This window comes from Xenopus tropicalis, chromosome 5, assembly GCF_000004195.4.
Source record: "Xenopus tropicalis strain Nigerian chromosome 5, UCB_Xtro_10.0, whole genome shotgun sequence".
In the NCBI taxonomy this organism is placed as follows: domain Eukaryota; kingdom Metazoa; phylum Chordata; class Amphibia; order Anura; family Pipidae; genus Xenopus; species Xenopus tropicalis.
The window spans coordinates 111124375-111137543 of NC_030681.2; the positions used below are offsets into that span (position 1 = coordinate 111124375).

Genomic DNA, 13169 nt, shown 5'->3' on the forward strand with positions numbered 1-13169 from the left:
ATTAAGGGGTTCTGTGTTGTGTGGGGCTCTTTAATAAATTAACAACATGGCACTGGCTTGCACATTGCTCCCCTCAGATATTACAATCCCATCTTTATATCATAAACAACGGAGTATATGCTTAATATTTGTTATTATAAAGTATATGGCTGAAAGTATCCAGACACACTTTATGGCTTAAGTACCCCTTCAAAAACTGCATTTTTTCAGCTGGAACACTCACTGCCAAATTCCAAGCTGGCTCTCCAAGCAACACAAGCAGGAGAACTATTTGTCAGTACCATTGTTTTCTCTATAGATGAGCAGCAGCACAGAAGCCTAACATCAGCATAAGTAAATTTCAAATGTAGGCTTAACTGGAATCCGAAGAAGTAGAAACGCAATCTTAAGTGATTCCGATTCCAGGAAAACTCTACCTACTTGAATGCGGACTGTAAAGTTTATATGAAGAAAAATAATGGTCTGGGGTTGGGTTATGACCCCTGGTTCCAGAAGTAGCAAATCATAGGGCAAGAGCATTCTTCCAAATCCCCTCCTTCCTACTTTTTCTCACCAGTTTAGTGAAGGTATTTTTAGTTGCATGAATCCCCCATGCACAAATCCAGGTTCATTACAGAATTACTGTAGCTTGATAAATAGCAATGGAAGACCTTGACTGACCTGCACCTCAGCCTAACTGAATACCTGTGGGATTAAAACAGCCATTGTGACCTAAAACTGATCCCCAAAAGCAGTGCCTAACCTCACTAATGCTTTTGTGAGTGCATTAAAGCAAATATCACCAACAACCTTTAAACATATAGTTTGAAGTCTTTCCAGAAAAACAGAAGCTGTTTTAGCAGCAGAGAGAGGATCAACTTCATTTTATGCCCTTAGTTTGAAAATAAGACATTGGACAGGCAAAGCTCTGGACAGTGGTAATATCATTTATGTCTAATCTAACCTAATTATATAAAATACTACTTAGTATTTGGGGTTTACAAAAATGTATATTCCTTTACTGACAACATAAACAAGAAATGCCTAAATATATTTTTAAACCTTGGACTATAAAGGTGAGAGGTTCTCATAGCAACTAAGAACTCTTACCAGGCAGCACTGACAATCTGTAATTGATGGTTAGCGCAGCGCTTATTTAATTACACAGCAGTTATTTAATTCCAGTACAGGAGGATTAATTCTACTAATTGCGCGAAAGGTTTCACAGACATATCCCTGGAATGTGCTGGCTGTTTACTTTAAACTATAGTGGCAGCTCAATAAGGGCACCTAATTGAACACCTAATAACCTGAAAAGTACTACAATGTGTACATATTACATGGTTACACACGTCCACAATAAAACTCCACACTTGCAGTTAATCCTTTGTGCATGAAACTGAGTATGATATTTTGCAATAGACAGAGAAAACTAATCTGTGTGCATACTACAAACCTTTTACAAAGGGGTGCATGTTTTGTATGTTCTGTTTTGCATTTTTTCAAACAGCAACCATCTTGTCCTTTGTTCCCTGCACGTGTATTGAACCACAGCTGGGATGTTGGGACTGAAGCTTCACAGCACTTGCCCCAAAAGGCACAATATTTGCCCAGGTGCAAAAATCTGCCCCTTTTATTCCATAACCCCATTGGAGGGGTGAAGGTTAATCTATCCTGAACTGTCCAGCACACACTGTACAAATTGTCTTCCACTTGCTACTTTACTGCAACCTTGAGAACCCCTGGAAAGCCCTGGAGTGGTCACAGGTTAATACAAAGTAATACTGCATCTTTATAAATTAAGGTGGGCAGATACAGTATCTTTTCAAAAGTATATTACATATTTTCCCTCACTATTGGAAATAGTTCCAGTATAAAGGTTCTGAGCAGGCACAAGTTATAGGCATTGCTGTGTTAGGTGCTTGTTGAACCTCAGAAAGACACTACACTTGTGGGTTCATTGTCTCAATACAGTGGCAAAAGAATGGTTACATAACCTGTCAAATTATTTTATTTATCCCCTACTCCAAAGGTTTTTATTCTTTATGAATTTCTAATGAATTTCTGCCATGTTTGATGGGAGGAAATGATAAGTATTGCCTGCAGGATAACTCCACAGATAACATGTACTTCCTATGTTATGAACACAAGCTCTCCTTACCTCCCAGCTTATAAGTATACATGTGCCAGACAGGAAAGTTAAAACTGGCGGTTTGCACTGTGCGGGTGGTCCAGCTGCTGTTGTGAGTTCTGTAGCATCTGAGTAAGGGCCATACTGAAACATAAGTGAATAGTAAGACAATACTGATTAATTTACAAGCAGTTTTCTCTCTTTGACACTATGCAGAAATCCAACTAGATACGCTTTAACTTCAGCTTAAAAATCCACAATTTGAACCTCCATAAATAAATATAAATGTAATTATTTTTTACATAGACATAGCTGATTCAAATGACAAAAAACTATAAAACTCATGTAAACAATTTCTCAAACCCCCTTAGGCTTACAGTGTAATGCACCCTCTACCTCACCTTGTTCAATGTGAAGTGATGGATTCAGGGACTTGAAGTCCCTTTGCTTTCCAGACAATCTGTGCACCACAGGGTCTGCTTCCCCTATTTTTTACTCCCCTGTTGGTATCCATTGAAGGCCTTAGTTCATATGTGTCATCATTACACAGGTATGGGATCACTTATCCAATTTCCTTTTTTTAACATATAAAAATTACTTTGTATAAAAGTTTATTAAATGTTTACATGGTTTTTCATGTAATGGTGATTTGAACTGTAGGAAAAAAAAAGACCCTTATCTGTAAAACACTAACCTTGTAGCAGTAACCCATAGCAGCCAATAAGGTGACCAGTAAATTCTACCAGCTGATTGGTTGCTAGGGGTTACTGCTCATGGGTTTGGCAATTTTATTACATAACCCCAGATGCCAAGCATTCCAAATAACAGAGCCCATACCTCTACATTGACTTTCTACACAATGTTGTTTAACTGAGCATTGTATTTCTGGGAACTGAGCATGTTACATGATGCATGTCACTGATGGAACTGAGGTTTCAGCACTTGCTGCTGAGGGACTTACTGTCCCTGTCTTTCTGCAGCTAACATGTTATGAATGGAATATGCATTCACATTAAGCAGACAGTAATTATTCCAACGTACTCCTCCATCATTCCTTGCTCGTATTCTGAAATGATAAGTAGTTCCAGGAAGAAGACTGCTAATTGTACACTCCAAATCGCTTCCATGATACACTTCAGTGCCTTCTTCTCCAGGGTCAGAGATCTCTAGGCTGTACTCCAGCACCTGGCAGTCAGGCTGTGTTACAGGGGCATCTGCAAGAGAAGCCAGCTCTCATGAGTGTACGACTCAGGGCACACCATGAAAAAAAATGCTTCAAGGGAGAAAGCAGTTATTTTATTGACAACACCATGATAACACACAGCTTATGTTCACAATACACACATTCAGTGATAATTTATGTGGCTACTTGGCATTTTAAAATGAAATTGAATTATTTTCTGATTAATGCTGTTAATTAGTTAATGCATAGTTTGACAGAAAAATGCTTCACAATCTCTTCCAAGCCACAAATGCCGCCAATTATTCTTCGTTTTAACATAACACAATAAAGAGCGTTTTTTTTTTTTTCTTGTATGTATTCTCATGAAGGAATGAAAGCACGCGTAAACTCCCATAAGCTTTAACTACTTTATCCATTTTAGATTAGAGCACAAATGCTCTAACAAGCTATTTGCTCATCATTATGCTTTCTGCGACAATCACTGTTTTCCAATTTTCATTTCCCAGAATTCTGGTATTATTGACTTCGGCACAGTCAGTACTATACAATAAAGCTCTTTTCTGAGAATAGCAATGCAGAGAGGAAAAAAACCACACCAACGATCACTGGCTGAAAAATGGAACCCCTAGACAATTATTCAGTCAGGTCACCTTGGGCAACATAGCCAAATCCTCTTAATGGGTATTCCATTTACCCAGTATAAAAGAAAGGGTGGAATTAGGTAAGCAGAAGGTATACATGCTAGAGAAGTCTATAAAATGGAGACTGATAATCAGAATTATAAAAGCAGAATATCCTAGGCCCCTCATTAGTCTTTTAAATATTAGAAAACATATCCTTATGTTTACTATTGTCTTAACAGGTGCACAGATTGCTCAATGTTTTGTAACCAATCAAATGTTTTCTATTATTCTTTATAATTGTAGCACAGTTGTAAATGCCAACTACTTTGTACAGAAAAATGTATCTTTCTCTTAATAAAATTAAAGTTACAAAGTCTAAAACCGTACTAAACGCTGCCACAAGAATGTTTAGTTTACAGTTTAATAGACAAAAACTCACCCACATTCTATTTATTCCTATGGGAATTTTAGATGCGTATTTATAAAACGGTGGACTCCAACTTTCAACTTTTTATCTCTAAACTTACATTTTGATAAATCTCTCCCCAAATATAATAATTATTATTAGTAGTAAAATTAACCAGTACAAGAGGTAAAGAGGAGTGACAATTGTGTAGTGATTACTTACCCCACTGTAACTGAATTTCTTTGTGCTTGGGTTTGCCCACGACCCTTGGTGGCTGGCAAAGTCCTGGTGCTACACTTAAAGTCCGAATAGGTTGACTCTCTGAACACTGCAGATCGGGAAACAATCAGCCCCCAATCAATAAAGAAGGATGTTTTTCTTTATAATGTAATACAGCAAAGACTGGAAAGCTCACTAGTAATGAGTGCTAGAGGGCAGTTAGTGGTTCTTCCTTACCATAATATAAGAAAGAGACCACATAATAGAATCCATTGACTAAAATATAAAGGCAGACCTTCCAACTGAAATGGATCTCAGTTTAATAAAATGCATTGATTTAATGGGCAGACAAAATAACGCAAGAAAATGGCACTTTGTTCGTTTATGTTTTACTATGTAAAGCAAAACCATGTATTACTTTTTCTAAATTAATATGCCCAGTTTACTCCTGCCGTCGGACAAAAGCACCTAGTGAATAGTGGTATAATACCTAGCTATTAATAGAATTGGCAGCACTGTGGGCATTGTCTGTAACAAACAGAGCTGTTTCCCCATATTTGGTCATTAAAAGATGTAGCATTTATATTGTAAGCAGGAGATCAATATCGTAAGAAGAATGAAACCTCCAGGATAAAGCATGGCAGGTAAGAGGCACTATTTTAGAACATGAATAGCCAGCCTGTGTCTCTACCGCTGTATTAGGAACATCATTTGGTCAGCACTCTTACACAACCGATGATCCTGTAATAATGTTTTATATTTCGCAAACACATCAGGAAACAGCATATCCTTAAAGGAGACATATTGTGTGTATAGGGAGCTCCAATAAAGTGGTCTTTTTTAAAGGTAATATTAATTTTTGGCACAAAGTAAAACCAGTACCATATATTATGCATTATTGCCTACAAGATTATAGGGGCTTTTGGTTATGCTATATGTCTCCTTTAATATAGAAAGCAACAATAATTCGGTCTGGACTGCACTGACAGGAATTCTTATCATGGGTACCTTAATATCATTGAAAAACTCATTATACTATGACATGGGGCTAGAACCCCACTGCTTGCTTAATGAAAAGGGAATATGTATTTGATATTATATAATGCCTGTTCCTTCTGTCCCAAATAAGTCTGCCCATTGTATTAAATGCAGAGTGAACAGATTGTGGGTGTTTACCTGACTGTGCCCTCCTGTGCTGATGGAACATACACGAAGTTTATATAAAGTGCCAGATTTCAAGTCATTACAGGTATAAACTGTCGCTGATCCACTATACGCCACTATCCACTGGGTCGCTGAAAGAACAAGCAAAACAATTATACACTGGGTAGGAAGCAAAATCTAGCTCTGAACTGATTAAATTCAACATATGTTGAGGGAAGCAATGACAAGCAATTCAAGATGGAATTATAATTGAAAAAATGGAATTCTAGAAATCCTTCCAAAGATAAAATGCCATATAAAATGTATAAAAGGTCACTGTACAGTATATACAGTAAATGCACAGCAATAACAATTCGTTCTCATATCCTCCGTGCCATGAAAAGCATTGTGTAACCTTTAGTAAGTGAGTCTAGATCAAAGGCAAAAAGTTCAGCATCTGATCTACTGTACCTTTTTGTCTGGCTGCAAGATACTTAAATATTGCTGCTAGCCAAATCTGCAGGCCCCTCTACTCAAAACAAAAACTATATTCCAAATAAAGTAACCTAAATAGAAATGTACATCAGCAATGCCTTGGGAACTAATTTAGGAAAATGCTGTGTGTTGCCAATAGCAACCAATTGGCAATCAGTTTGGAACAGTTTACAAAATGAAAGGAAAGATCTGATTGGTTTCTACTGGTAACTACATTTGTGCAATCTAGTGCCAATGTTATTAAATACTTAACCTCAGTGTAAGGCTTTCCTTCCAATTGCTGCTTGCTGCACATCAGAATAATCCCATGAACCCTAAGCATGCACACATTTGCCATTAACAAAATGCATCAATGAAATACTAGAAAAAGATTAGTGAGACAACTGAGCAAGTTTCAAAATTCACCAAACTATGCAACTATGGAACCCCAAACTATTTTGGATTCTCAAGGAAGTACCTGATAATGTAATCATGTTGAACCAAAAGAGTCAGTATTTCAGTTCACTTTTTGAGGGAAACCCTGATATTTCTCCTCACTGAATGCAGTGTGATGCCTAAGTAATTGTAACAGTACTTTTTGAGTTACTTCTTCCTGCTCATTTATGTGCCTTAGTAACCAAGTTACTTAAAAAATATTTACCAAGCAAAACAGCTTTAAGTAACATGCATTAACCAACCTTCGGAAGCACCTTCACACAGTTCCAACAAATACTGCAGAATTTCTGAACCACCACTGTCTTCTGGAGGATCTAAAATGCACAAAGAAGTCATTTAGATGGAATTGTTAAAAGAAACATTTTTAGTAATATGTCTCTCCTAAAAAGCCTCAGATAGGTTTTGTAGAAGTAAAGGCTGGAAGAAAGACATCCATATATAACTATGCTGGGGCAGAACTCATTGTAATTTTCCCAACAGATTTGACTAATGTAACTCTTAACTGCTGAAGAAATATTTATTTTCCATTTGTATTTGTTCTCAAAGCTTCTGTGAAGGCACTGTTACAGGCTATCCCTCACTCCCACCCACCCATGAAGGCTAAAAGGTACTGCTTTTGTTCACTATATTGGTTGCTATGGGCACCCAGACAAATTTTGTGCTTTTATTGCATATGGGGTAGCGCTATGGCACGACGCCTGGCACATGAAGGTCGCCACAGATAGCTTCCCTGTACACATAATGGGAAAAACCATGAACAGCCTAGACACTGCAACTTTTGCCCAATACTTCTTTAATGTATGTCATTCAGGTTAATTAATGAGTCTGTTTTGCCCATTGCAGTGTTCTGAGGGAGAAATGCAAGTTGCAAAATGCACATCCCTGTTCTTCCCATTGAAATGAATGGGGAAATGAGCTGCGTATAGCAGGTGCTGAAACACCAAAGAAAGTGTTCCTGTGTGTTCCTTTCCTGTTCACCATGCTTCATGGTTCTAATTACAGCAATCTAAATGCATTGTGTGCCATAAAGTTAAGGTTAATATACATAAACAAAGACATAAGACCAGGGGCCACTGATAACAGACCCTCAAAAAGCAGAGAGAGAGACAAAAAAACAAAACCAGTTGCTGAAATAAGCCTTATGCAGCACTGCCTGTTGTATATTTATGTGTTCAAGGTTTTCCAAAAATAAATCAGCATTCCATACTGCAGCGGCCACTATCATAGCCTGGCATGTTATAGCTGCTGAGCAACTCTATCTTCTTAAATCCAGTAAGTAAAAAAGCAGCAGGAAAAATTATCATGTTGCCTACCCCACTGAACTGTGAATCCATGTACTGCGATATCACCCTTCACTGTTGGACGGGATGGTGGTCCCGGTCTATCAGGACTCGTTGTGCAGACCAAAATTTCACTCGGACTGCTACTTCCTTCAATGTTAGAAGCTATAAGCTATAAGAGAGATAAAGTAAACATAATACTTGCTGAACATCCCTGTACTACATACTGTGTTGGAAAGCAGAGTTGGCAAGATGTTGCTGAACCACAACTCACATCATCAGACCAGCAGCCCTCCAGATGTTGTTTCTATACTATAACTTCAAGCATCCCTGACAGCCTTTAGCCACTGGTGGGATGCTTGGAGTCATAACTTAATATCTGGTCTCTCTGGCCTGGCGTACTACTATATCACATTATTTACTTACAGGAACACATAGAAACAGTGAGCCAGAGAGAGACATATGTAGATATAAAGTTAATAGGTAAATTATAGATTGTGTAAGTAAGTAAGCATTACTGTAAAGAAAGCTCATTCCTAACACTAACAACATAAAAAATACAAAAAAACAACTTTTAAGATAAAGTGCTGTTATTTTATTTTCTCCATCTGTTTATTAAAGTATTATTTGAAAGTATAGCACTGTGTAGAGAAGTAGTCCTTCATATAAATACAAATATACATAGATATATAATGAATCATATCTTAGGGTCCCAGTGGCAAGTGTTTCTGCAAAATCACACCCCTTAGTGCTTATTCACTAAGTACCTGTGTCCAAAACCTTGCTTTGCTATGCAATTTAGAAATCCATCACAAGGTGCAGAGCACAGTGCTGGTAGGCACAAGGCACCCCTGTTCATTATTGCTTACCTATGTGCAACCCCAGCCCAACCCTCATCAATAAAGGGCTGCTAAATGCCAGCAGTGCTGTATTCACATGAGGAGCACAGGTAGAGCAAATAGCTGCACATGTGGTGCAAAGTGCTGTGCAGGTGCTAACGCGCTAAAGCATGGTGGTTTGCACCTGTTTCGTACACATTTTACCCAACATTTTATCATTGAGACCCCTAGAATTTGCTGAAACCACCAAGACTGGTATATATTTTCATTCATGATATCACAATATTAGCTTTTACTGAAAAATAGTAAATATTTTAAAGTGCCCTGTGGATAATTTCAATTAAGACAGAAAGTTAGCTATAAACACAGCTGCCAAGAGAAAACTATACAAATTAGAACATTGCCCTCTACTGGGGAAATCATGGCTTTCTACTGTTACTTTTCAATTTGTCAACTTACCCTAAATTTATATTGTGTGCTTCTTTGGAGATTATTCACAGTACAAGTTAATGCTTCTCCAGTGTAGGCAGTTTGGAATACACTGTCCTAAAGAGAGCAAAGAGACAAACCACAGATGCTTTAGGCATTGTTTTTGGAATGATCAGTGATTAGGCATTGTGTTAGTCCTTTTCCTGATATTGCATCTAAAAACATTACCGTACATGTCCCTTTCCTTCTTTTTCTAAAATATCTAAAAGAGAAGCATGGCATTTAAATCCGATTAAGCTAAAGCCAATGTTAGATTTCATTTCATGTATCAATTAAAATGTATTTGATTTCCTCTCTGTGTAAACATTAGCAGCATATGCTATTAACCTAAAGAGGCTGGCATTATATTTACTCAGAATATGATACACAGACCTATGTATGCAAGCATCTGACTGCCAGCAGCTATTTAGCTCCACTCTGTAGCTAGACAATGCATGCAGCTATCTAGTCTATCTTCATGGCACTGGCAATGTAGCACTCAAGCAGCTAATCACAGAGGGCACCTCCATTTCTCTGTGTTCAAATGGCATCGTAGCTGCTAGTACCCGTTTTTAATAAACCTGCAACCCCTTGCAGGGAAGGAAAGTGAGCAGAGAGTGGCCAGCAATTATGTCTCAGGGAGCAAACTGGCTAAAAAGTATACCCCTTGCCCCCAGCAGCTCTTACACAAAGAGGAATCAGGATATGTGTCTCTTTTAAATCAGTTACTATACATTAAATAGGAAACACGCAGGTAACATCCAATTTCTGACACATTATTTTTTATCCCCTGACAGCAATTGCTATGCATGCTGCTCACTTAGTCTAAATACAAGATCTTTACTGGAGTGACAGAAGTCTGCACAGTGTGTGGTAAGGGAGACTATGCCATTCTAATTATCAGATATTTTTTCACCCATTAAAATGCAATGAGCCTAGCACTGAAAAAAAGGGAATAAAGTGCAAGGAACTGATTTAGTCTCCTAGGCAAAATGGTGGTTCACCCCGATTATCTGCACTCCATACTCAAATGACATGTATAGGATCTGGAAACCGATTATCCAGAAAGTTTACAGAGTCCATTTTTAGCATTTTTTAAATTAATTTTCTTCAGCAAAAAAAACTAGAGTTTGCATTCCTATATCTGCCACATGTGCCTGCACCTGGGCTGACACATTGGTTCTAGGTGCAGGCAAGGTAGAAGGGGAGAATCAGACCCACAAAAGCCCAAAAATACAAAAGCAGGCATTTTTGGCCCAATCCACACTTGGTAGCCAAGCGCAGGTTGAAGCTGCAGTTTTAGTGAGGTACATAAGGGAGTGGATTCGCTTCTCCCAGCCTGTAAAAAAACACAGGCTGAGAGCAGCGGAGCAAATGCTCTGTGTGCCCTAAGCCTTAAAGGACACCTCTTACCCTAAAGTGAAAGCAAATTTAAGGTGATAGGTGCCCTTTAAGGGAAGGGCAGTGAATGGGTTGCCGGACCCTTACATTGTCTTCCTGAATCTCCAGGGTATAAGAAACCAACTCCTCTGGGAAACATCCATCTGGCCTCAACCACTGTAATGTAATCCATGTAATTCCAGCTCGTATAAGCTTTGGTGCAGAAGGTGTCTGTGGGATATTGCCTGATGTATAGTAAACAACTTCTTGGCTGTATTCACTATAAAAAAGAACAATTTGCAATTAGGATGTTTTTATTTTAAAACACAAACTACAAATAGTCGCTTGCATAACAATGCTTTTTTTGTTTCCTAATAACCAACACAAAACTGATACTGACGGAAATTAGAGTTCTCATCTACTAATTATGCCAAAGACTACTGAGAAAGACTGAGAATGACTACTGAGGAGGAATAACAGGGTAAAGGGGCAGTGTATGGCCACCTTTAGGGGCAAATTGAGTTTAGACTGAATTTAGAGGTTAATATGTAAAAACTCACCCACCATCTATTCATTCCTATGGGATTTTTAAAAGCATATTAATCAATGGGTGATAGTTAGAACTTAGCATTTGATAACTATGCTTATAAAAATCTCATCGGTGAGCATGTCTGAAAATCAAATCTGCCAGTACACTACAGTATATTGTATCATGCATCACCAAATTAGGGGGTTAAAGGCGAAGCTTTATCAGAAAGGTCTATGTAAATACAGCCATAAGCACTTACAGTAATGCTGCACTAAGTCCTCTATCAAAAGAAAAACAGGATTCCTTGACTCCTTTTTTGTAAACATGATGTTCAAGTGTCTGACTTCCTCTCTCAGAAACATCCATAATTCCCATGGCCTCAGTCTGTGCAGCTCTCTCCTCTCTCCTGCTCCCCCCTCCCACAAGAATGTTAAGAACTCCCTCCCTTAGGAATGTGTGATCTGAGCTATAATGGCTAGACTGGCAGGCAGGCAGGACTACTTAAAATGGCAGCTGCTGTCTTAAGCAAACAGAGAAAGCTTCTAAAGCTGTTTACTCAGGTATAGTAATGCTTTCTGCAGAATAAATATATTGTTCTAAGTGGCACTAATGTGGCGAATCTATAGGCAGTAAAATGCCAAAATGACTTTCCTTCTCCTTTAAGAACAACCAAAGGAACTCTGGACTGGGCTGCATCCCCATATTAGTTTCCTGGCCATGTGTCCAGAGAATATACAAATACCCCAGTTTTGCAATATATCAAATAAAGAGCTACACTCAGCAACCACTGGATTTGTGTCATCTTCTGGAAATATAGAGTTAAATATTTCATAATTTCACAGTTACCAATGAGAGGGTGCTTTCATAAAATATTATAGAACAATACACAATTCAGTGCACTTGGTGAATTCCAGAGAAGTGTGTAGGAATAGTGTGTATAGTAAGTAGGACTAAAATAGAACAAGTCATGTTAACTTGGGTAGAAACTAGTGTAATTGGTAAAATTTGTAAAACTGCCGTAATTGGTAAAATTTATAAAGGAATTTACACATTTTTATGACTTTTAGACTTGTGCCCCATTTTACACTAATATTTACTTGCAGTTCACAGCTGCTATGTATAACACAGTAAATGGTAGTGTACAAAGCAATGGAGAAATCTGCATTTCTGTGCTGTGGGACTGTGTAATGATCACAATAAGTAGTACATGCAAAAAGACAAATGGAAATGAGAACTCACCTTTTGCCAATATCATTGCGTGCTGCTACTCTGAATGTATATCCCATTGCTGGGCAAAGCTTTGCCACTTTGCAGTGCCTTTGGTTTCCAGAATGACATTCCCTAAACACACTATTCCTTTTTCCCTATGAAAAAACAGACATCCATTCTTATTTGTCAGAAAAATTAGCGCTACTTACAATTCTGAAAAATTTCATTCATTTTCATTCATTTAGAAGGCATAAGTTGTAGTACTGTGAAAAAGGAACTTGTACTGCTCTAAGAGTGATGCGCCTGAGCTAGCTAAAGGAGCAAGGTCCTTGTTACAAGCTAAATCTATGGTTATTGTGTTATTGTAAACATTAGGTAACCAATCAGAACACGGTAACAATGAAAATGGATACACCAGCATGAGGAGTTCAAAATGATACTTATATTTATATTGTAATTAAATTAGTTTTACCCTTACATTCTTTTAATTTTTTATTATTCTTGCTCTGTCCCTCTCCCTAATAGTTCTTAATGTTGAATTGCTTACAGTGCCCTTTTGAGCATTTTTGCAGTTCACATTCATTATTTTTTCTTTCAGTTTTTACGGGGTTTTTTTCCCACCATTAATACCATGAATGTAAAAGAAGAACGACCCCTGCTGTCCTTTTTCCAGCCCAGACCGGACAGACCTATAGAAGCTTAAGTTACTGATGCAGGAAGTGTCTGCGGATGCTCCTATACTCAGTGCTGCCACTGAATGTGACATTTCACTGAAAGACACATGGAAAAATATCCTGCTAGAAAGAGGCACTGTGAGTCAGTGTTTTATCATGTTGTTCACATCTCTCCC

General features: G+C 38.0%; 1 protein-coding gene across 2 annotated transcripts in view; it reads right to left on the reverse strand.

Moving 5' to 3' along the window:
• fndc3b (fibronectin type III domain containing 3B) overlaps nt 1-13169 on the reverse strand; it is a 178240-nt gene that overhangs the window by 41064 nt on the left and 124007 nt on the right. For both annotated transcript variants that reach the window (XM_012963399.2, XM_002931571.3), the window contains exons 12-20: nt 12350-12474; nt 10690-10861; nt 9193-9279; nt 7928-8066; nt 6857-6928; nt 5718-5836; nt 4545-4650; nt 3152-3324; nt 2141-2254 (exon numbers count right to left, since the gene is read on the reverse strand). In XM_012963399.2, the coding sequence (XP_012818853.2) occupies nt 2141-2254; nt 3152-3324; nt 4545-4650; nt 5718-5836; nt 6857-6928; nt 7928-8066; nt 9193-9279; nt 10690-10861; nt 12350-12474 (1107 nt within the window). The remainder of the gene's footprint in view (nt 1-2140; nt 2255-3151; nt 3325-4544; nt 4651-5717; nt 5837-6856; nt 6929-7927; nt 8067-9192; nt 9280-10689; nt 10862-12349; nt 12475-13169) is intronic.